General features: G+C 49.6%; 1 protein-coding gene across 10 annotated transcripts in view; it reads right to left on the bottom strand.

The window, feature by feature from the left end:
- Positions 1-22,842, bottom strand: part of CACNA1A (calcium voltage-gated channel subunit alpha1 A) — a 349,330-nt gene that overhangs the window by 54,341 nt on the left and 272,147 nt on the right. For all 10 annotated transcript variants that reach the window (XM_043911288.1, XM_043911287.1, XM_043911278.1 and 7 more), the window contains exons 21-26: positions 20,054-20,517; positions 18,243-18,381; positions 16,539-16,668; positions 11,508-11,567; positions 10,611-10,717; positions 724-823 (exon numbers count right to left, since the gene is read on the bottom strand). In XM_043911288.1, the coding sequence (XP_043767223.1) occupies positions 724-823; positions 10,611-10,717; positions 11,508-11,567; positions 16,539-16,668; positions 18,243-18,381; positions 20,054-20,517 (1,000 nt within the window). The remainder of the gene's footprint in view (positions 1-723; positions 824-10,610; positions 10,718-11,507; positions 11,568-16,538; positions 16,669-18,242; positions 18,382-20,053; positions 20,518-22,842) is intronic.

Below are 22,842 nucleotides of genomic sequence, written 5' to 3'. Positions count from 1 at the left end.
TAAGCAAGAAAGAATGAGCATCCATACTCAAAATCTTTGTCAGGCAACTCTTCTGGGCTAGATTTTGAGAACAGTTATCTTATTTTTTTTTTTTAAAACAGATATTTAGTTTTACCTTCTATGAACAGTGGATTCTGGTTTTCCAACTTGAGAAACTTGACAAGCATGTCCTTTTAAAATAAATCCACTTAGGTAAAAAAAATAAAGTGACTTGACTTAAACATTAAGAAAGATAATACAGGTACAACATAAATTGAAATGGGGTGTTTGAATGACTAAGCTTCATATCCTTTCTTCTTTCCTTTTTTTAAATTTGAAATGACAAGTTTTTGGGAAATGCTGTTTCATGCTGTTTTGGAACAGGAGATATTGGAGGCTAGAATAGGCAGGTGAAAAGTTTAAGGTTATGTGGGACCAGAAACCTAGTTTCCTGCTTCCCAGATTCAGGTTATGCCCTGTTTTATCCACATGATGTCTTCAAGGGAATTAGGAAAAGGGATCTCAACTTTGCATGAGACATTTCACCTAATGGAAAATTACCATAATATACAGATTTTGTTCCATTAACTCACTTTACTGCCATCTACTGGAAAGTTGTAGTAATAAGTACATCCAACATAAAAAGTAGCAGCATCCCTTTCAATACAGTGTCCTTGAGCAGTGTGAAATCTGCTCAACCGTACATGGCAACCCTGGTAGACCTCCCAAATACCCCGATCTCACCTTGAGTTTTGGCAACCGCTTGATGGTTTTAAGAGGTCGTAGCACCCGGAGGACTCGGAGGGATTTAATCGTGTTGATGTCCTTTCCTTTGCTATTGCCACTGTGGAGGGATGTTAGGATGGGGAGAAGGGAAGAGAGGGAGCCAAGGTCAGGCTGGGTGGTGGGTGGCCTGCAGCCGCACATGACCCCAGCCTCCCAGGCTTAGGAATCTGGGGTAAACCTGGCATAACCTTGCCTTGCTGAAGAGCATCAGTTCCCCTGCTACATCTGGGCTTAAGGGTTAGTGAGCAGATGGCCTTCTGTGGTTCTTGGGTTTGTTGAGGGCCCTCCATTGCTGGGCTGGGCCTGAGCAACTGCATGGCGGGAGCCCTTAGATCCAGCATGAAGGAGTTGGCCCCTACCCTAACCTCATGTGCTCTCCTCAGAGCTGGTCTTAGTGAGCTTTTAGAAAATGGGGTGCCCTCACCCCCACATTTCCAACAGGATCCATAAAGTCCTTAAAGTGGCGTTTACAAAGAACTCTCCTCCCCCCCCCACCCCAATATCCCCTGAACCCATGGAGCAAAAAGAACTAGAACATCAGATGCTGGTGTTCAATCACTGCCTCATTCTTTCAGGGTCTCTTAGCTCATCTTTGTCAGATTGCTGCATAAAAGTCCAGCCCAGGGTCTATTGGGCATGAGTCCTAGCATTGTAGATGCCATGACACCCTTAGCCAACCATAATTCAACCCACCCCCCCCACCCCATGATAAGGAGGGCACTGGGTGTGGCCATCAGAGCCTTGTGATTAATGGAACTCACCACCCACCCAGCTGCCCAAGCCAGAAACCCAAGTCATGTTCATCCTCATCCCCAACAGGTCACCCTCCTACACATGGCCACCATCCTAGGTCAGACCCCCATGATCCACCTCCCAACTCCCACCCCCCACTCTATGTCTCTCTCTTCTTCCACCTTTTTTGCACACAGTGACCAAAACCATCATATCACTCTCCTGCTCCAAACTCCTCTGGAGCATCTGAATTCCTAGCGGTCAGTGCCACCTCTTAACTTGGCATTCAAGGCCCTTAAACGTCTAACCCCACTTACCTTTCCCTCTGCATCCCCACTGATCTTGACACACCCCAAACCCCAGCTACACGCTCTGGCTTCTGTTCTTGCGGCTAGAACTGCCCTTCTTTCACTGCTCCATTCACAGAGCTATGCAGCCCTCAAAGCCCAAGGTAAACGTCCCTTCATGCAACGGCCTCTGCTGACTGCCTCTGGGTTCTGCCAAACCCCAGTGCTCATTCAGAATCGCTTTAGACAGCATGTGTGTGTGTGTGTGTGTGTGTGTGTGTGTGTGTGCGCGCGCGCTCACTTGCTCAGTCGTGTTCAACTCTTTGTGACCCCATGGACTGTAGCCCGCCAGGCTCCTCTGTCCATGGCATTTTCCAGATAAGACTACTGGAGTGGCGTTGCCATTTCCTTCTCCAGGGGAATCTTCCCAACCCAGGGATGGAATCTGCATCTCCCGCACTGGCAGGCAGATTCCCACTGAGCCACCTGGGAAGCCCTGGCTTTAGGCAGAACATTCCTCCAAGGCAGAACTGTGGTTGATCCTTCTATGTGTTCATTTTCCCTTTAATCTTGCTTCTTGTCTCCGCCCCCAGCACATGCCTGGTGTGTAGTTTCAGGACACATGTGAATGGATCCAGATTGGAGTTTTTTGGGGACCAGTTGAGCAAACATCTCCCTACAGTTACCTCTTGGGTCATGAATGGAGCTGCCCCAGAGACATCCTCCATGGTGTGCCTGTCTATTCAGGTGCAAAATAATTTTTAATGACTTTTTTTTTTAAGGGTTCCTTTCTCTCACTTTACAGAGAAAAAGAGAATTGGACTTTAACCTGTCAGGCACAGCCATGCTCCGGGATTCCGCAGTCTGAGCATGGTTTTTTCTTTATCTAAACCGAAGTCATCTTTATGATCTCAAAGCTGTGTCCCCAAAGTACGAGACACACCAGGAGAGTCGCTGAGATGCTTTTAGGCAGAACACAGACACAAGTAACAGGATCACACAGGGAAACAGCTATGTTTTCTTCAAGTTGTCTTTCAGGCTTTCTGCTTTGGTCAGAGAGGAAATCTCTGTTAAGTGTTCATATGTGTCTCATGCCTCCCTGGAGGTTGGTGGTGTAGTCACTAAGACATGTCCGACTCTTTGCAACCCCATGGACTATAGCCGGCCAGGCTCCTCTGTCCGTGGGATTTCCCAGGCAGGAATACTGGAGTGGGTTGCCATTTCCTCCTCCAGGAGACCTTCCTGGCTCAGGGTTCAAACCCGAGTCTCCTGCATTGGCACACGGATTCTTTATCTCTGGGCCACCAGGGATTCCCTTAATGTCTCCTTAGCACTCACTAATTTCCCTGTTAACAAAGCACCTAGCTTGAATGTAACAACTTGCAATGCAGCTGTTTCACTTTTGTTGAATTCACTTTTGCAGTTTCCATTTCTATCTGAGGTCAACGATACTGGTTGTATGGGGATGACATAAGGTCTTCTAGCAAACTGCAATGAAGCTTAGGCTCTATGTTGGTGGGGAAAAAGTCAAGCAAGTGGACATCTAGGTTGTATGCAGAACTGGCTAACATTTTTTCTTCTTTTCTTAAAATTTATTTCTAATTGGAGGATAACTGCCTTACAATGTTATGTTGGTTTCTGCCGTACATCAGCATTGAATTTGGCTAAAATCTTGATGCACCAAACTGCTGACATTTGGGAACACGCCTCCTGGGGCACATCTACCCATCTAAAAAGGACTCTGTGGCCATTGTGGGGATGTCTCTCTCCCAGGAGGTACATCTCCCTTGGAAGAGGCTGAAATAATCCTCTTTGTTGAGACACCAAGGAGAGTGTTCCCAGCAGTTTGGTTCCTGAGCATGCAGGAATGGCTTGATCAAGGCATTCTCACAGAAAACAACCAGATTTTCAAATCACTTTGTTGAGACGGTAGATGTTTCTGGAGGAGGGGGGTTACTCCTCTTAAGGCAAGCAAGCCCTCATTGTTTGGAAGGTCCACGCTTCTCCGACCTGGGAAGTTAGACACTCACTCCTCCCCTGATAACCACCCATCTGGCTGGTCTGCCCTACTGAAATCAGATCACCGGGCGAGCACCCTCCATGCCCGTTACATTCTCTGCCAAGAACTGGGCTAAACGGTGGGTCATGGTGAGAGGCAGTGGCCAAGACCCCCCAGGCTCAGGCTCCCTGGGGAGTAGGCTGAGGGGCTCTGGTCACCGCAAGCGACAGGATGGTGGCAATGACACGAAGCTACGGAAACAGGCCCAGGACCATCATGGCTGCATCAGGGCGTAGAGAACAAGACAGAACAAGAAAGAGAGAGAGAGAGAGAGAGAGAGAGAGAGAGGCACTTTACCGTGTGCTGCTCCTGGTGAGGTGGCGTCGGAGGGAGAGACAGGTCGTAAGCGGCCTCAGAAGAAAGAACACGGAACACGCACATAGACGCACGCACACCTGAGCGCGCCCTCGCCCCGCCCGGGCACCAGGGGGCGCCGCCTCAGGCTCGTGGCTCCAGAGGGCGTCCGTCCTTCCATCTGGAAGACCTCCGTTCCGGCCCCTGCCCTTGGCAGGCTCCCGGCACTGCCAAACAGCACCGAGGAAGCCAAATTTTTCAAGTCGCAGGACAGCCAGAAAGTTATCGACTACCGAAGGCGGATTTGCCACTGAAGGTCACTGCCAAGAGCTGGAGAAAAAACCCTTTTTCTCCAGGGTTTCTGGGACCGGAAGGCTTTAGAATGTCTTTCCCCCCTCCTCCCCACCGGCCACTCTGGGCTGCGTGTGGGATCTTAGTTCCCCCATCAGGGACCGAACCTGCAACTCTCGTTGCATTGGAAGCGCGGAGTCTTAACCATTGGACCGCCAAGGAAGTCCTTTGAAATGTCTTGAAGGGGATGAGCTTTGGAGTTGTGGAGACCTGGGTTTGAATCCCAGCACTGCCTTTAATTTTTTTTGTGTTTGTTTTTGAACTAATTTTCTAATAGATTTCACCTGGGATGAATGGGCGCTTGATGAGTGTTGGAATAAAGCAAACAGGGAAACAGGAAGTACCTATTCACAAAGCAAGAGGAAAGAATCCAGTTGCTTTGAGTTGCCCTGAATTATTGTCCTCACCTGTGAAACAGCCCTTGGGATTCTGAGGTTGGACACAGTTATGGCCCTGACTTTACCCGCTAAGTTATGAAGAAGAGAGAAGGCCGCTAGGAGTTCCAATCTGGGATGAAGTTAAGGGGCGACTCTCGAGTCTTTTGGGAAAATGTGGGCCTAGGGAAACCTCTCTGTACCTGGCAATGGCCCCTTGCACAACTCATCTTGGGAATCAAGACTCAGTCTTATCACGGTCCTCCAACCATGACTGGAGATCAAGCTGTGAGAAACTTGATCGCCATTATTAATACAACAGTGGAAGTGCCACACAGATACTCTTCAGAATTTCCCACCTGCCCCCGCCTCTGAAATGAGTGATATTTCTAAAAATATAATGGTTTAATGCCTACAAATATTCCCACTGGATTTTTCCTCCTGCTGCTACCTTTTCATGTTACCTCAGTGGTTCTCAAAGCTCCATGTATCTAGGAATTAGTGCATAGACAGAATTGTATAGAGTCTCCTTTTTGGATTATTGAGGAAGGTTTTTTTCAAATTTATTTTTTAACTTTTAAAAACATTAATCCATGGCTTGTGGAATTATAGTTCCCTGACCAAGGATAGAACCCATGCCCCCTGCAGTGGAAGCTTGAATTTTAACCACTGGGCCATCAGGGAAGTCCCTGGAGAAATCTTTCAACAACAGTGATTTCTGCTCAACCTGATGGATGACATAAGGTGTAATATGTGAGTCTTCTGAATGTCACCGTGTCTGCCTGCAAGAGGGTGGTACCATTGCACCCATTTTTCAGATGAGGCAGCTGAGACTTGGAGAGGGAAAGTGATTTATGCAGGGTCACACAGCCAGCAAGTGACAGACTGATATTCAAACCCAGGTTTGTGTATCTTGCACTCTAATCTTCTATTTTTTTCCATTTCCTTATACACACACACAAGAATGCCTTCAAAGGTAGGGCCTGTTTTGAGGAGGCTAATTTTAAAAAATGGCTTCCTTTTTTGGCTTCCTTGCAGCTGGGCTCCTGAGCATGCAGGAGTGGCTTGACCAGGGTGCTCTGCCCGCTGTGCTGGCCTGCTTTGCGGGAGGAGTAGCAGCGCCAGATGGACTCTTGGCAGTGAGGGCAGGATCACGATCCGCCAGCTGCTGAGAGGTGTCAGCTGGCCACCCCGATGCATGGGCACAGAGCATGATGTCATGTGTGGTGACTCATGAAATGGCGTGTTAATGGTGGTCGCATGGACACGGCACACAGTCAGTAGATGGAGCAGGACACACACACACACCCATACACACACACACACACAAACGGATATTTGGGGGAGGTGCAGGAGGGCTAGAAACCGACACGAGAGCTTCGACACATCCTTTGGAAGACCACAGGGATCATCTTCCCATATCCCAGACGGGGCCACAATCATAGCACTGCAGAATCCTTGCCTCCACCCCAACAGGCCAGAACAGCAAGATTCCTTTTGACAAAGAAGGGAATAGTCTCATGCCCTCGTCCCCTGGACTTCTAGGCCTTGCTGGAGACTCAAGGAACCCAGCCAGGCCAGGCTGTCAGGTCTCATCCTCCTGATCTGTGAAAGCGTCCACATTCAGGGCTGAGAGTTGGGCGGCAACCTTGAATCTGACAGTTGAACTCAACCTTAGTGATCCTGCCTGCGTGCTTAGTCACTCAGTCATGTCCATCTCTTTGTGAACCCACAAACTGTAGCCTGCCAGGCTCCTCTGCCCGTGGGATTCTCCAGGCAAGAATGCTGGAGTGGGTTGCGATTTCCTCCTCCAGGACATCTTCCCAACCCAGGGATTGAACCTGTGTCTCCTGAGTCTCCTGCACTGCGGGCGGATTCTCAACCGCTGAGCCATTAAGCCCTTAGTGATCTTGCTAGACTCATTTCCCCCCACAATCTTTCTGGGCTTCAGTTTCCTCATGTACAAAAAGGGAATAATATGAGAAATTCTCGCATGGGGCTGTAAAGATTAAGTAAATGGAGGCTGTTACTGCCATTATTACCCGGTCAAGTGTCTCAAATTTATGGGGAAACTGAGGCACAGAGAGGTTCAGGGCCTTGCCCATCTAGAGAGAACCCAAACAGGCTTGCAGGAACCTTTTTTTCAAACAATCAGGTTCATTTCATACTTGGTAGGGACCTCAGCCTTGTCTATGAGGAAGCAGGCACCCAGGACAGAAAATGTGAATTAAAAGAACAGAAAGAAAGGAAGCAAAGGACTCTGGGATTGGGCACTCAAGTGGAGGCTCTCAGAGCATCCCTCACTCCTGCTAATATGACATCTATCTGGTAACAAGGAAAGGCCTCGTAGGGCAAGAGGGCTTCTCAGGTAAGAGAGGCCAGGGACCTGAAGCCAAAGGGAGGACTCTGAAACTTTTCTGGGGAAAAGAATAGCAGCTTGAGGGCTCCTTCTCTGGTGGAATGGCCTCAGGCATGCAGGAGTTGCTGACCAAGGCGTTCCACCAGCTGTGTCTGGCCTGTAGCCCTGCCCTGGAGGGGGAGTGGCAGGACCAGATGGATTCTTGGCAGTGAGGTGGGGAGGGTGTGGCAGGGGTGGGGTCTCAAGAGCCTACCTATTCCATCCCTATGACCATCACATAAAGGTGCTCCCCGGGTTGTCAGCCCTTCTAAACCCCCAAGAACGTCCCTAACACTCGTCAGGATCCCACTGGCAAAACTGTACACATCCCAGTTCCTGCAAGACATGTAAGTTTGCTGAGACTCATAGGGATGACCTGAAATCTCTTTCCAGACCCTTTCCTCAAATAGGAATTTAAAAAACAATTTGAAACGGATTTTCAAGGGCATGGACTGGCTGGCTTTATGCCTGTAGCAACTTCATAAAACCAGTTTCAAAGGTTGACTCTGCAAACATGCCGCCAGATTTCTGTGAGCTGTAGGCTCATTTTGAATGCCCTTGTATAACTTTATATTTAAAGCGAAAACTCAAAAAATCAAAAACACAAAATCAGCTCCCTGTGGCAGATTCTTTTGCAAACACAAAGAATCCTTTTGCTGATTGATTCTGGGTAAAAAAATAATTTTGTTTTTTGCAGATTAGGTTTGCTTCAAATTGAGTCTAATTGTGGCTTCAGAGAAACTAGGCCCATTATGGCAAAAGTTCTATGACTGAGAGGCTTGTTCCCCAAACTGCGAGGTCAAATGGGGGATGGAGGTGGGACAGGGCAATGGTGGGGGCCCCCTCTTTGGCGATGAAACTTGTTGGCTCCCACAGAGGTCTGGAAGGAAAGTTCCAAGGATGAACTGATGGGTAGCAGACACTACTTCTATTTTACTACACCTAGGGGTGTAAAACAGAGGGCAAAACCCACTACCCAGGCCAGGCCACAGCGGGCAAAGTAGGGGGTTTGTGTGTGGAGGTGGATGTGGTCTCTTCCTGAGCCCTGGGGGACTTGGGAGCTGCTGGGAAGATGTCATCCTGGAGGGCTGGAGGAAGTGTGGGAGGGGGTGCCTACCTGCACTTGCCTTCCCTGGTCCTGGAGACCACCCCAGGTTGGAACGTGGTGGGGACTGGGTCTTTGAGGCCAGAGTGAATGGCCCAGGTTAGGCAGAAGGTCAAGGCAAGGGAGAGGATGGAAGGGAGAAAAAGAGATGGGAGGAGAAGGAGAGGGAGAGGGAAGAAAGGATGGGGGAGGCTAGGGAGGGGGAGAGGTGAGAACTGGGGGAGGGGAGGGGAAGAAGGGAGGGGGAGGGGTAGTGGAGGCAGGGGCTGGGGGGCAGAGAGAGAGGGGGCAGGAGAGGGAGTCAGAGAGAGGGAAGGAGAGAGAAAAGGGGCAAAGAGAAAGAGGGGGAAAGACAGAAACAGGAGCAAGGGAGGGAAGGGGATCCGAGATGGATTCACCCCAGGCTTTTCAGAATTGAAACTTTCTCAGAACCTAGCATGGTTCCTCACTGACCTTGTAGCAGTTGCTCAGATAACTGATGGATGGAAGGAGAAACATATTTAATTACATTCTCATACACACAGTGTATTGCCTTTTAAAATCTATTTTGGGGGGAAGAAATTTGTGCTCACTTGATAAGAAACCACTTGTACCTTGTTTATATTTTATACATCTAACTCCAATGAGGCTGAATTTTTTTTTTTTTGGTCATTTTTATTAATCAGCATTTTGTGAAATTTCCATGTTAAGTCCTGTACTCACTTAACTATTGAGGTTCAGTGTTTCTTACTGATTTGTAATTGCTTTTTATATATGAAGGCCATGGATGCCTTGTTTTATTTGTAGCAATCTTCTCTAATTTGCTGTACACTTCACTTTGATTATTATTGCTACTAAATCTACAGGACATCTTAATAATAATGTAGCTAAACTTCTTGAATTTTTAAGATGATCACTATCATTGATGATTACTCAAATACTTAAAAAAATGGGAGAGAGAGAAGAAGGGGGAGAGGAGGGAGGGAGGAATAAAAGAGAAAGAAAAGGAGAGAGGGTAGAAGGAGGGTGGACCGAAAGAGGAGGAGAAAGTAGAAGAAAAAGAGAAGGAGGTGGGAAGTCTGGCTGGAGTCAGAAATACATTCAGCCTCCTGACTTAAATGGTACATCTCCACCAGCTCAGAGGTGTTCAGAAACTCTGGAGATTTCTAGCTCTTCTGACACAACTTGACCTCATTGTGTTCCCAGGAGTGGCCCACTTTAGCCCTTAAATTGGAAATGGGTCACCACGCTGGCCTCCTGACAAACCAAGTCCTCCTTGTTTGGTCAGGGGGCCATTCAAGGACTCCTCCAGGTCTGCTGGGAGGGGACCAGGAAGCAGAGGCACAGAGGAAGCCCTTGATTTCTCATTATGTGGGTGAGGTGGGTCTGAGTCCTTTTGAGACTCCTCTTTAGGAATGATCCACTGTGACTGGGCACAGACAAGGTCTGTAAAAAGACTTGTTTCTGGATTAGGAGCTGACTAGGTTTTTCGACCCTGCCCCAAACATCTGTGACTTGATGAATGTACTGCAAAGTTTGCTACCAGGGCCCTAAGAGCTAATGGCTACTCAACCCTTGGATACCATCTTGGAATTGTCACCCAGAATTTGGGCACTATCTTGGAATGGCTACTAAGCCTTTGGGTGCCATCTTGGAATGGCTTCCCAGAACTCAACTGCCACTTTGACATGGTTGCCCAGCATCTGGGTACCATCTTGGAATGGCTTCTCAGCCCTTGGGCGCTATTTTGGAATGGCTGCCCACAACTTGGGTGCCATCTTGGAGTGGCCTGAATGAGACATGACCTTTCAGAGTGTCCTAAGACTGCCAGGAGAAGTTCAAGACACACGAGGGGAGTCATTAGGTCTAGAATTACAGGGCCTTCAGGCATAGGGTGGGGGTCCAAATTCTCATGCACATTCATTTCCTGATTGTCTTTTTAGGGGCTCCCCAAAGAGACAGCGGAGCTTATAGAGCAGAAGGAAAATGAGATGTCCTGGTGGGGCTAGTCTACAACAAGCAGCACAGCAAGGGGTTGGTGGCATAGCTGGGTGAGGAGGTAGAAGGTGGGGGCCCTTCTCCTTCTTCCTCCATGGTGGCCATCATGCAGAAGCCAATCGAAGCTCTTCCTGGTAGCATGCGGATGCCTCCCGCCACCCCAGAGCCCCCCTTTCCCATCTCTACACCTCGAGAGCATGTCCCCTGATCCAGTGGGTTGGGGGTGGAGGGATAAAGTGGTAAGCGGAGTCCTCAAGAGGAGACTTACGTGAAGGCAAAGGCCACCAGGGCCCCACTGACCACTATGAAGTCGAGAATGTTCCAGAGGTCACGGAAGTAGGCACCCTGGTGCAGGACGAGCCCCAGGTCGATCATCTGAGGAGGGAGAAGAGACAGTGCTCTGATCCCTCATCCCCACCCTGGGGAGCAGTATCTACCCTTTTAGACTTGGCGGAGGGGCCACAGGAGGAAGCATGGTAGCCAATGGGACCACCTCATCCTGAGGGGATGGGTCAGAGGCCAGGGGACCTGGGGGAGGAGTGAGAAGCCCCTGCTCAAGGCCGCTTCCCACCTTGGGAAAGGTATTTCTGACTTGCTGGTTCTTAGGTCAAAACCTCAGGGTGCCCCCGGCTCCTCACCTCACATCAGATCCATCAGCAAACCTCATTGGTTCTACTTTCCAAACCTTCCAAGAATCTGCCCACTTTTTACCACCTTCTCTGCCACCACCCTGACTGGTTCCCATCATCTGCTGCATGGACCAGAGCAATCACCTGCTCCCAGTTCTCTTGGGTCCCACCCACCCTACTCCCCCCTCCCACCCTGCTCCTTCCCCTCCAAGTCTGACCTCCCACAGAGGCTAGAGGGTGCCTGTGAACACCTGAGTCATCACGTCCCTCTGCTCAGAACTTTCCATGGCTCCCACCTCACTTGGGATAAAAGCCCAAGACCGTCCTGTGGCCCCAAGTTCCTGCTTGATTCATCCCTGTCACCTCTCTGCTCTCATCTCCCTGCTCTGGTTTCCCCATTCTCCTTTCACTTTCAGCCACATCAACTTCCTTGCTGTTCCTCAAACACACCAAGCATTTCCAATCTCTGGGGTGAGCCTCTTGCACCAAGGTGGCATTCCTGAGAGTGAAGAATCCTGTGGAGCCCTGGCACTCACCTTGATCACCATCTCAAAGGTAAAGACGCCTGTAAAAACGTAGTCAAAATATCGCAGCACCTGAGGGGATAAAAGCAAGGGGGCAGTGGATCATTGGCTTGCTCCAGCAGAGCCCCCGTGAACCTAGCCATGGCCCACTGGGGTATGTGGCCTCTAGCAAAGTCCCCAAGGAACAGAGTCTCCACCCACATGAGAAAATGCTGCAGCCATGTACAGTGGGGCAGGTCCCGCACTGCACAAGGGCCCCTCCCACCCTGTCCCGGTGCAGATTTGTACGTTGTGAATGAAACTGTCCAGCAGATGGCAGCAAAGTCCTAACAAAATCATTGTTAAGGCTAGTTTGCTTACCAATAGGAAGGGTGCCTTTTTTCCCTTTCCCAAAGCCCTTATATGGACTAGAGGTGGCCTCAGGGAAGTTCAGGAAAGACTCTTACCTCTTTTGGCAAAAAGTCTGATCCCACAGTGTTTCTGACCTTCTGGTCTCCTGGGTGAACAACCGTTCCCACATAGAGTTTCCTAAACATGATTAGCCTCCAGGACAGACACTGGGGACCAACCTTACTGAGGCATCCACTTCCTCCCAAGTACGCAGCCATACCCTCATCAGAGTGGATTCTCCCTCTCCCCGCTACCTTACACAAGACCAGGTATTAGTGGTTTCTGGATGGGCAATGTCTTGCACACTGGCCTCTTTCATGGCCATGCCATACCACATCCCTGGTGTGACCTTGGCCTGAGGATGTTGAGTGGCATGAGGATGCTGGCAAAGTGCCCAGCACGCGGTAGCCCCAGGGGCTGACTTCAGATCTGCCTTGTAGTGAGGGCTGTTAATTACTGAGCAGGCCACCAGAGGGCGCCTGTGAGCACAAGTCCCATCACTGCCCCCTTCTCTGCTCAAGAACCCTCTATGGCTCCCACCTTACTCAGGGTGAACGCCAAAGTCCTCTGTGACCCCACAGGGCCCTGGAAAATCTGTTTGGTAACCTTCCTTCCCTCACCTTGTCCCACTCTCCCCTGGCTCACTCCACTTCTGCCACCCTGGATATTCTTACCTCAGGGCCTTTGTACAGGTTGTTGGCCTGGACTTTCCCATGTTCCACCTGATATTCTCTCTCTCCTCCTTTATGGCTTGGCTCAAATATCACATTCCAGACTGCCTGTTTAAAACTCCATTTTCCTGAAGCTTGCAATCTTCCTTACCAAGTCTACCCCTTCCCCCACATCCCTCACCCCTGGCAATTATCACTTCCTGGCAAACTATTTGTGATGGTTATTAATAATGTCAGTGTCCATCTCCCCTACCTGAATGTCAGTCTCACGGGGCAGCGATGTCTGCCTGTCCCTGTGCTATCTCCAGCTTATAGCACAGGACCAGGCATAAGTAGCTATTCAAGAAATGCCTGCTGAATGAACACATGAGGCTGGGGCTGTACTGGGTCATGCAGGAGCTGGGCTGAGATCTGTGTGATCACAGCTCACATTCTCATCATATGTGGTGCTTGAAGGGCCCTCCGAGACCAGAGTGGCCAGGATAGCTGACTTCCTGGGATGGGTGGCAGGTACAAGGGCTTGGAAGGTTCTGGAAAGGCTGAGGGGAGGGTGGTGGGAGAGCATTTTAGGTGTACCAGGCAGTTGAAACAACACATGGATAAAGGCCTGGTGCTCTGTGAGCTCTGGGAATGCAGGGACTGTCGTACACCCGGTCAATCCTTGATGTTTAGCGCAGCACCTGGCACATGGTGGTTGCTTATTAAATAATTACTAAATAAAGCAATGAATGGAAAGAAGAAAAGCAGCAAGGGGGTAGAGGAAAGATAGGCCAGGTGGTCAGATGAATCAAATTCTGGAGAACTTAATGGGGCAGGAGGAAATCAAAAGACCAATAAATTAGGTTCAACCATATCTAATATGTAGAACCTTTTGACTTCTACAAATGGGAATTTTCTGTGACTCAGTGGAATCCAAAATTCTCAGTCTCATTTATCATAGGGAAATACAAACCAAAATCCTGATGAGATTCCAGACCCACCAGGTTGGCTAAGTGAAAAGAACCAATAGCACCAAGTGTTGGCAAGACTGTGGAGCAGTGAAGGCCGTGTATGTTGCTGGTATGTGTCACTGTATCACTCAATAAACATTCTGGCTGCAAATTTGGGGCTGACCATATGCAAATTCTATGATCCATAAACTCAATTTCTGGTTTTATACCCTGGAGAGGGTCAAGCCCAGGGACCCCATGTCAGGAGTAGGGGGTATGGTGACAGCATTCTAAACTGCAGACAATCCAAATACATGTCAACTAGAAGATGGATAAACAAATTATGCCATAGAGTGGAATATCACACAGCAATGGAAAAGAATGACTGTCGCCACCCAAGAAAATAAGAACTCATCTCAAGGTTGAGTGACAGAAGAGACGCACAGAATTATTCCATCTGTTCAGTGTTAGAAGTGGGAAGAAATAAATTCTAGTGTTTAAGGACGCATGCGTAGTTGGGAAAATTAGAGGAACTAAGAAATGCTCTTTCCAGAAGTGAGGGTTGGGATACCTTTAGGGTAGGGTTTTTTAAATACTGTTGACAGTAGGGGTCAGATTATTCTGTGGTGGGGCTTCCCTGTGTACTGCAGGGGGATGAACAGTGTCCCTGATCCCTACCCTCTTGATGCTAGTAGCAACACCCCTGCCTGCTCCAGCTCATGACGCCTGAACATGTCTGCAGACCTTGTTCCTGCTTGTGAACCCAGCTTCACAGGGAAGGAGGAATCGAAGAGGGGCCTGTGGTTGAGGTCTGTTTTGTTCTATTAATACTTCTTGCCTTGGGTGGTGCTTACATGGGTGTGTGCACTTTAAAATCCTTGATAAATGAATGGATTGTATGTGTTCTGTTCATTTTTCTGAGGCCTGTTCCAGACCAGCTAATGAACAGAACTTGTGGAGGGGTCCCAGGGTGTCAGCTGCCAATAAGGGGCCAACCATGCACTTGAAAGGGCAGGGCTTTAAAAATTTTTTTTGGTTGTGCCACGGGGCATGTGGGATCTTAGCTCTCCATGGATCAAACCCACACCCCCTGCAATGGAAGTGTGGGGTCTTATCCCCTGGACCACCAGGGAAGCCCAGAAGAGGGAGGGCTTTGGGGAGAGATGATTCAACTGGGAGATGGAGTGATGGGGTGGGGTGGGGGAGCCAGAGCTTTGCAAATGTTCCACGGGGGGCTGCTCCTAGACCTGTCAGGGTTCTCTACAGCCCCAGGAGCTCAGGGGTTCCCCTGGACCCCCCATGCCCATCCTCTCCCTGTCAGAGATGAAGCCTGCTCCAGTCTCCTAGAGTCAACAGGGGGTTTGCTGACCTCTCTCGGGACACCCCCTCCCCAAGCCTGGGCTCCCTGGGTCCTGGTGGGTGGGGGAAGCGGGCAGCAGGAGATAACAGAGTGCAGCCTCAGCCCTGCCCTGGTACCAGGTTCCTCTGGGAGCCTTGTTCTAATTATTTCCTTCCATCTCCCCTATCAGGTCCCCAAGGGGCTTGCCAGGCCTGTGAAGGCAGGGAAAGTGCAAAGTAAGCTGCAGACGGGCTTGATTTATGGGACTTGCCAGCCTCGCCAAGGCTCCTAACCTACTTAGCGAGGGCGGCAGGCCTGGCTCCCAGTGGAAAATGGTTCCTATGTGTGGGGGGTGATGGGGGTAGAGAAGGGAGCTGGGAAGATGGTACAGCCATCAGTCCAGGCTCTGTCGCTTCTGGCCTGCTGGTGCCTTGGTTTCTCCTCTCAACCCCACTCATTTTCGCTCGGCAGGACTCAAGCGGGGACAAGCACACAGTAAGTGCTTGGTAAACGGAGACAGTTGAGGGAAGCGTTGGGAGATCTAGGGCGGGCAGAATTGGAATTCTGCTGTGTGACCCCAGACAGGTCACTTAACCTCTCTGAGCCTCAGTTTCTTCATCTGTCCAATGGGGATACCCGTAGCATCTGGGGTTGTGCCTGAAACACGGCAAGTGCTCAGTGGACAGGGGCTGTTAGCAGACCCTGGGTCCCTAAAAGGAGAGTTTTTTAGCTCTCTTAGCCCTCTAAACAGAGAAGGCAATGGCAACTCACTCCAGTACTCTTGCCTGGAAAATCCCATGGATGGAGGAGCCTGGTAGGCTGCAGTCCATGGGGTCGTGTCTGACTGAGCGACTTCACTTTCACTTTTCACTTTCATGCATTGGAGAAGGAAATGGCAACCCACTCCAGTATTCTTGCCTGGAGAATCCCAGGGACGGGGGAGCCTGGGTGGGCTATCGTCTATGGGGTCGCACAGAGTCGGACACGACTGAAGCGACTTAGCAGCAGCAGCAGCAGCCCTCTAAAATCTCAAAGTTTAGGCTGTGCCTAACTAAAAGTTTAGGTTGTGACTGAGTCAAAGGGCTTCCCTGGTGGCTCAGATGGTAAAGAACCTGCCTGCAATGCAGGAAACCTGGATTCGATCCCTGGTTCAGGAAGATCCCCTGGAGAAGGGACTGGCAACCCACTCCAGTATTCTTGCCTGGGAGAATCCCATGAACAGAGGAACCTGGCAGGTTACAGTCCATGGGGTAGCAAAGAGTTGGACACCTCTGAGAGACCAACACTTTCACTTTTCTGAGTCAAAACAATCCTTTCTTTCAAAACTTCAAGTCAGAATGAAAAAGTCTGTTTGGTGAGACCTGGCTGCACAGGGGATCCTGCTGGAGCACCCTCTGCCTTCGGACTCCCCCACAATCCATGCAGAGCCCTTCCACATCCTGCCAGCCTCACTCTCCTCACCGGAGATTCCAGCAGTTTTCAGCCCCAGCCACTCTTGGGCCATCTCTTCCCCACCAGGCACACAGAACCACTGTCTCAAGGAACACCCTTCATCAAGACCAGAATCAGAGCCTCCCCTCCCAACCAGTGGCCACGGGGGCTGTGCCCAGGGGTGACCCTAACATTCCTTCCACCCCAGCTATCAGCTTTTTACGAGGCAGGAGAAAGTGACGGAGGAGCGGGGCTGGGAAGGAGCCTGCTGGGTGAGACTCACGTTGTTTCGTGGTGCATTGGGCTGAACAGGATCCTCGGCCGCCAGGGCGATGCTGCTCATGGCGATGACCATGAGGATGCACATCTCAAAGTAGCGTAGGTTCAGGATGTAGTGGCACAGGCGGCGAAGGCTGTTGAGGAGAGGCAGACGTGCGGAGGTCCACTCAGACAACAGGCTCTTGAGCCCTTTTGTTCTGCATCTCCTGATATCACTTACCACTGTCTGAGATCTCTGACTCCCACCACACCCAATAGAGTATCAAGCTCCTACCCCTGAGGGCCCTTTTGGGGCAGGGGAGCCCTCCGCAGAGGATGATAATTCCCATCTCTATTTGTAAGTTCCTATCACTTCCAAACCACCCTCCTGGAATATCTTAACTCACAGACTGAGTTGAAATACTGTCCTTGAATCTGTAGGAGATGAAAAAGCTTTTTATGCATAAAATATCATATAGTCAAACCAAACTGGGAAATTCTGGGTTAAGTCGATTTCTTTCTTTTTGTTTTTTTAATGAGCTGAGTGACCTTAGGCAAGTTATTGTACCTCAGAGTCCTCATCAGTGAAACGACCATAATAATAGTGTCTAAATAATAAGAATGTGAGGATCAAAAGAGTTAATATATGCCTGGTACATGGTAGGGGCTCCAAAAAGTTAGTTACTTAAATTATGAGTTGCAGGCCTTATCAGTGCCTTTAATACACTAATGAGACAATGAGATAATTAACTTCAGTGGACTAATAATGATAAAAATATCACGAGACCGTATGAATGGCGGCAGGGCTGAGTAGCTAAGAATAGGGATTTTGGATTCAGTCTGTCTGGGCTCTCCCACTCGCTTGCTGTTTGATTTTACCTCTCTGGACCTCAGTTTCTTCATCTGTCAAATGGGGATAAGCAGAGTACCAACCCCTATAGGGTTATTGTGTGAAAGTTTTTTTATTTGTAAAGCATTCAGAACCATGTCTGGTGCTGAGTGCCACGTAAGAATTTATTTATTAAAATAGAGAATGGCAACCAAATAAAAAAGTAAACACACAGGCTGAGTCTCTGAGAGGCTGGTTAGAGAAAGCCATTTCCTCTGCGGCTTATTTGACATGATTCTTCTTGGTGTCAAGAAGCATTTTGAGGGACCAGAGTTTCAAGAAACACCCTTTGGAAAAGTGCTATTCTAAAACAACCTTTGAGCCAGCAAGACATAGATGGGGTAAATTTCTCCCCTAAATAACCTGGCCTCCTCAAGGCCCTCCCAAGACAAAGGGCCATGGAACTCAAAGACCATCTACCCAGAACCTAAACCCTCATGGAGCAGAAGTTAGGAGCAGAGTTCAGGAAACAGGGCTGTCATGTACAGTTGTAAATGTTGTGCACTGCACAAAGCAGCCATTTCTACAGGACACCTCTCACAGCACAGTGTAGATTTGGGTATTTATGATAATGGTTTTCTAGCTGATGGCAGGAGGGGGTCTTTTCCAACAAAGCAGTTGGAATCAGTTTTTTGAAATAAGTACTTTATGATAAGTTTCTATCTTATACAACTTAAGAAAGGGACATCATTTTTTAATTGCTCAAAAGTTCTCCATGGACTAATGGTCTTAGAGGCAACTCTCCCCCATTACCCTCTGTCTGGGTCTGCCCTCTGGCCTGACTTTCACTGCCCCAGTGGGAGCCCTGGGCCCCCTGCCCTGGCCATGGGCCATACTCACGGGTTGGTCGTAGAGAGGATAAACATGGAGCTGTAGGGGGGCATGGGCTTGGGGCCATCTTCCCCGGGGTCGTCTTCCTCCTCCTCTTTCTTCTCTTCCTCCTTTTTTGGCAGTGGGTCTGGGTTGGCGTTTTTGTTCACTGTTGGGACAAGAACCAACACAGGGCTCCCTCCAGGGTTTCCCACCTCTGATCTCCTGCCTAATTCCCAAAGCAGGCAATAAGCAGCTGACACAAAGTGTCTACTATGTGCCAGGCACCGTATTATGCCATTGAATCCTCACTTGACCCTATGAGGACCCTATAAAGTTGGTACTTTATGATCCCCACTTTACAGATGAGGAAACTGAGGCACAGAGAGGTGAAGAGACTTGCCTAAGGTCACACGGCTGGGATATGGCAAAGCTGTAAGTTGAACCTGGGCAGCCTGGCCCCAGAGGGCTTGCTCTCAATCACTCTACAGCCTTGAGACTGCTGTGACCTTTACCGGATATGAATACAGACCTGTCCTCAGTCCCTGATGACCTTCATACTATCACTTGGAGGCAGGCAGGGTGAGTCCCCAAAGCCCCACTTTACAGATGGGAATACCGAGCCCCTCCCATAGTCAAAATGCAGGATTCCCCCCATTAACACCCCTCTCCTGACTGAGGCAAGGCACCACCCTCCTGGGCATTGATCCCGCAGCCTAGTTGCACTATGGGTCTATGGATAGGCTGAGCCTTACTGAGCCTCAGTTTTTTCATCTGTGAAATGGGCACAATGACAAGCTTTACCTTATATGACTGTGGCAAGGATTTACAGGGTAAACTTATGGACCGCTCTTGCATAGAACTGGGCTACTGCTATCATCTTAAAAATAATAAACCCAGGGGATAAGTTCCAAATTTTCAGTGTTTCTTGGATCGTGATATTACATGTGGGAGGTTTTGGGAAGAGGCAAAAATAGCCAATTCCTCAAGGTCCTAGACCTGCACTGTCCAGCATTTGAAATGTGGCTAGTCCAAACTGCGGTATGCAGTATGAAACATGCTAGATTCTCAAGACCAAGTAGGAGAAAAAGAATGTAAATATATGTAATAATAATTTAAAAAGCATTGATGACACATGGGAATGTTAACATTTGGGATATAAATCAGTAGCATTTTGGGTTAAATACAATTTATTATTAAAGTTCAGTTCATGTGTTTCTTTTTATTTTTTAAACTTTTTGGTCACACCCTGCGGCATGTGGGACCTCAGTTCCCTGACCAGGGATGGAACCCCCGCCTCCTGCCTTGGAAGGCAGGGTCTTAACTGCTGGACTGGCAGGGAAGTTCCTCTTTTTATGTTTTAAATCACTTATGTCTTTCTTCCTTCTTCCCCCCCACTTCCTCTCTTTCCTCCCTTCTCTTTTTTAACATGGCTACCAGAAAGTTTAAAATTACACGGGTGAAAAATAAAAAATTACACAGGTGGCCTGCATCACATTTCTTTTGGATGGCACTGGCCTAGAGAATTATCTCACTCCCCCCAAATTTCCATCACAGAAATGTGCTGACCCCTCAGATACGGGGGCTTCCTGGCTCCCCTGTGGGAATCTGGGATGCAGGAAAATTTGCTAACCTGTTGAATACTTGCCAGGCATCATATCATTTAATTCTCCTAGCAGCTCCTGTGGGGGCAGGAACTACATCTCTACCCATTTTCCAGAGGAAGCAATTGAGGCCAGAGAGGTGGAGTCACTGTCTGGAGTCCCTTAGCTGCGCCTCTGGGGAGGAAGCCCAGGAGGCCGGCTCCCCTGCCCAGGGGTGTGTGAGACTGGGGCTCGTACCTTGGACGACGGTGTGGTTGAGTGGGGGTGGGCAGGCCGGGGGGATGTCCACCGTGGTGTGGTCAGGTTTCCTGGCAGTCTTAGCTGAGTTGGCCTGGGTGCTGCTGGGGTTGGTGACGATAAGGCTGTTCTCAGGGGTCTTGGGGGGGCCGGGGTTGGACGGGTTCCCCGGGTTGTTGGCTGTCCGGCGGCTGACGGCGTTCTGAGGGTTGGTGGCTGCGGTGGTGGGGGCCGGCGTGGGGCCAGGGTCCGTGCTGTTCCCCATCTTGGCCGGGCTCTGGGGCAGGCCGGCGTGGCTGAGGCTGTCGTGGGGACTGGCTGACTCCGCGGTGGCCAGTTTGTTGTTCTTCATGTTGTCGATATCCTCGGCCAGCGGGGGGTCTTGGCGGCCCAGGTCCTGCTGGATCGGCCGCGTGGTCGACAGGTTGGGGCCCGACACCGGGACCCCGGAGCCCTGGTTCTCTCTGCAGCAGGCAGGCCGACAAAAAAGAACCCGTGAGTGAGTTAGAACATACAGGGGACATGTCTGGATCCTGCCTAAGATTCCACCATGTAACACTGGCCATCGAGGGGCTGTGTTCTGAAATTCTCCTGTGCCCGGTCCATTCTTGTTAGGGATCAAGATGCCATGGTTGGGGGGGGGACTTCCCTGGTGGTCCAGTGGTTAAGGCTCTGCACTTCCAGTGCAGGGGATGTGAGTTTAATCCTTGGTTGTGGAACTAAGATCTCACATGTCATGAGGTGCAGAAAACAACACAAAAAACCCCATGGGAATGTAAGTGCCCACCCTTGCAGGTTTCAGTGTGGGGTTTCTCCTGCCAGAAGGGCTACTTCCTAGGAGATGAGGCTACTCCTTTATGGAGCAATCAGAGCGGAAAAGAACTTTCTGCCAGAGCCTACATCTCTCCAACCCAAACCCTCCTGCTCCTGTCTGTGTGTCTCCCATTAGCGCCTTGGCAGGATAAGGACACACACTGCTTCCAGGGGTGGCTAAAGCAGACCCACAGACACCACCTCTTTAGTAGTGGAAATGCCTACAGTTTTTTTTTTTTTTGGCCCCATCACGTGGCATATGGGATCTTAGTTCTCTGACCAGGGATCAAACCCGCAACCCCTACAGTGGAAGTGCTGCCTTAACCACTGAACCACCAGGGGAGGCCCTCCCTCTGGCTCTTCTGAAAGGCAACCCCCAATTCTGCACCCCATGCGCTCCATGGCTCCTCCCAAGAGCTCACACTCACTCAGTACTTGCTGTGTGCCAGACATGACACATGTCAGCTCATCTTCAAAAAAAACCACAGGGAGCGGGTAGTATTGTTATCCCCATTTTCAGATGAGGAAACCAAGGCCCAGAGACAGGAAGGGCCCTGCCCCAGGACACAGTTAGTTGGTGGCAGACGCAGCTTGGACCCAGACCACGTGGCTCCCGCAGCCATGCTAACCCTAACCTGATACTGCAGCTCTCTTACTAAGCAGTCTGAGATCTCCCAGGGGGTTCAGCCCACAGTCGCTGGATGCAGGGAAATCTTTGACACACTCTCTGTAACCACCAAGAGAGTGGGCCACCCTCTCTTCCATTTCAACTCATTAACTTCTGCAGCAAGCTTACGAGGCCCAAATGGTTACTGTGTCCATTACAGAGATGAGGAAACTGAGGCCCAAAGAAGCTTGAGTCAGGTATACTAGAAAATGGTTTTGTCAGGCTATCTCCATCACACACTCACTCAATAGACCAGAAGCGAGCAAAAGACAGTCCTCAGATTGTATCCGTTCATGGAACACCTGGGAGATTAGATGCAATCACAGGAACCAAGGCCCCTGGACAACATGGGTTTGGTTCTCAAGGCCCAATCTGGAACCCTGAATCTATCTATCACTTAAACAATTAAAAAAAGTCAGCCTCTGTAAATCATCTATGTGTCAATAAAAAATAAAGCAATTATCCTCCATTTAAAAATTTAAAAACTCATAAAAAAAAGCTGACGTCCCCCAGAGGTCTTTCCACTGGCTAAACCACCAGTCCCATCTTCCTTGTTTTAATTTTAGATTTTAACTTGCAAAAGTCCATGTGTGTTTTTAACCAAGCAGAAGAAAGACGAGGTAATTTACTTTGGGGTTCGTGTCTCTGAGGCCTCACAGGGAGAAGGACAGGCCCAGGCAAATTCCTCACTTGCAGGTGCTAGGCTGACACTTCAGAAGGCTGACTGATTTGGCTTTGGGTCTCACCAAGGCCATTTTACTAGCTGTGTGACCCTCTGTAGTTTGAGTAACCTCTCTGAGCCTCAGTTTCCTCATCTTTTTTTTTATGCTTTAATTTTTGTCTGCGCTGGGTCTTTGTTGCTGTGGGCAGGCTTCCTCTGGCTGCAGCGAGTGGAGGCTTCTCTTTAGTTGTGATGTGCAGGCTTCTCATTGCAGTGCTGACTTCTCTTGTTGCGGAGCGCAGGCTATGGAGCGTTCGGGCTCAATAGTCATGGCACACGGGCTTAGTTGCTCTGCGGCATGTGGGATCTTCCAGGACCAAGGATCGAACCCGTGTCCCCTGCATTGGCAGGCGGAGTCTTAACCACTGGACCACCAGGGAAGTTCCCCGTACCCATCTTCTGGACAGAGGGTCTTTGCAGATGTAATTACGGATCTTGAGATCATCAGGGATGAGGGTGAACCCTAAATCTAATGGCAAGCATCCTTAGAAGACAAGGGGAGAAACACACAGAGAGGGGAGGACAGCGTGAAGATGAAGTCAGAGACTGGAGTGATCCTTCTATCAGCCGAGGGATCGCAAATACCGA

The sequence above is a fragment of the Cervus elaphus genome, chromosome 9 (assembly GCF_910594005.1).
Source record: "Cervus elaphus chromosome 9, mCerEla1.1, whole genome shotgun sequence".
Taxonomy (NCBI): domain Eukaryota; kingdom Metazoa; phylum Chordata; class Mammalia; order Artiodactyla; family Cervidae; genus Cervus; species Cervus elaphus.
The sequence above is the reverse complement of the archived record's forward strand: the minus strand, read 5'-3'. Positions and strand labels throughout refer to the sequence as shown.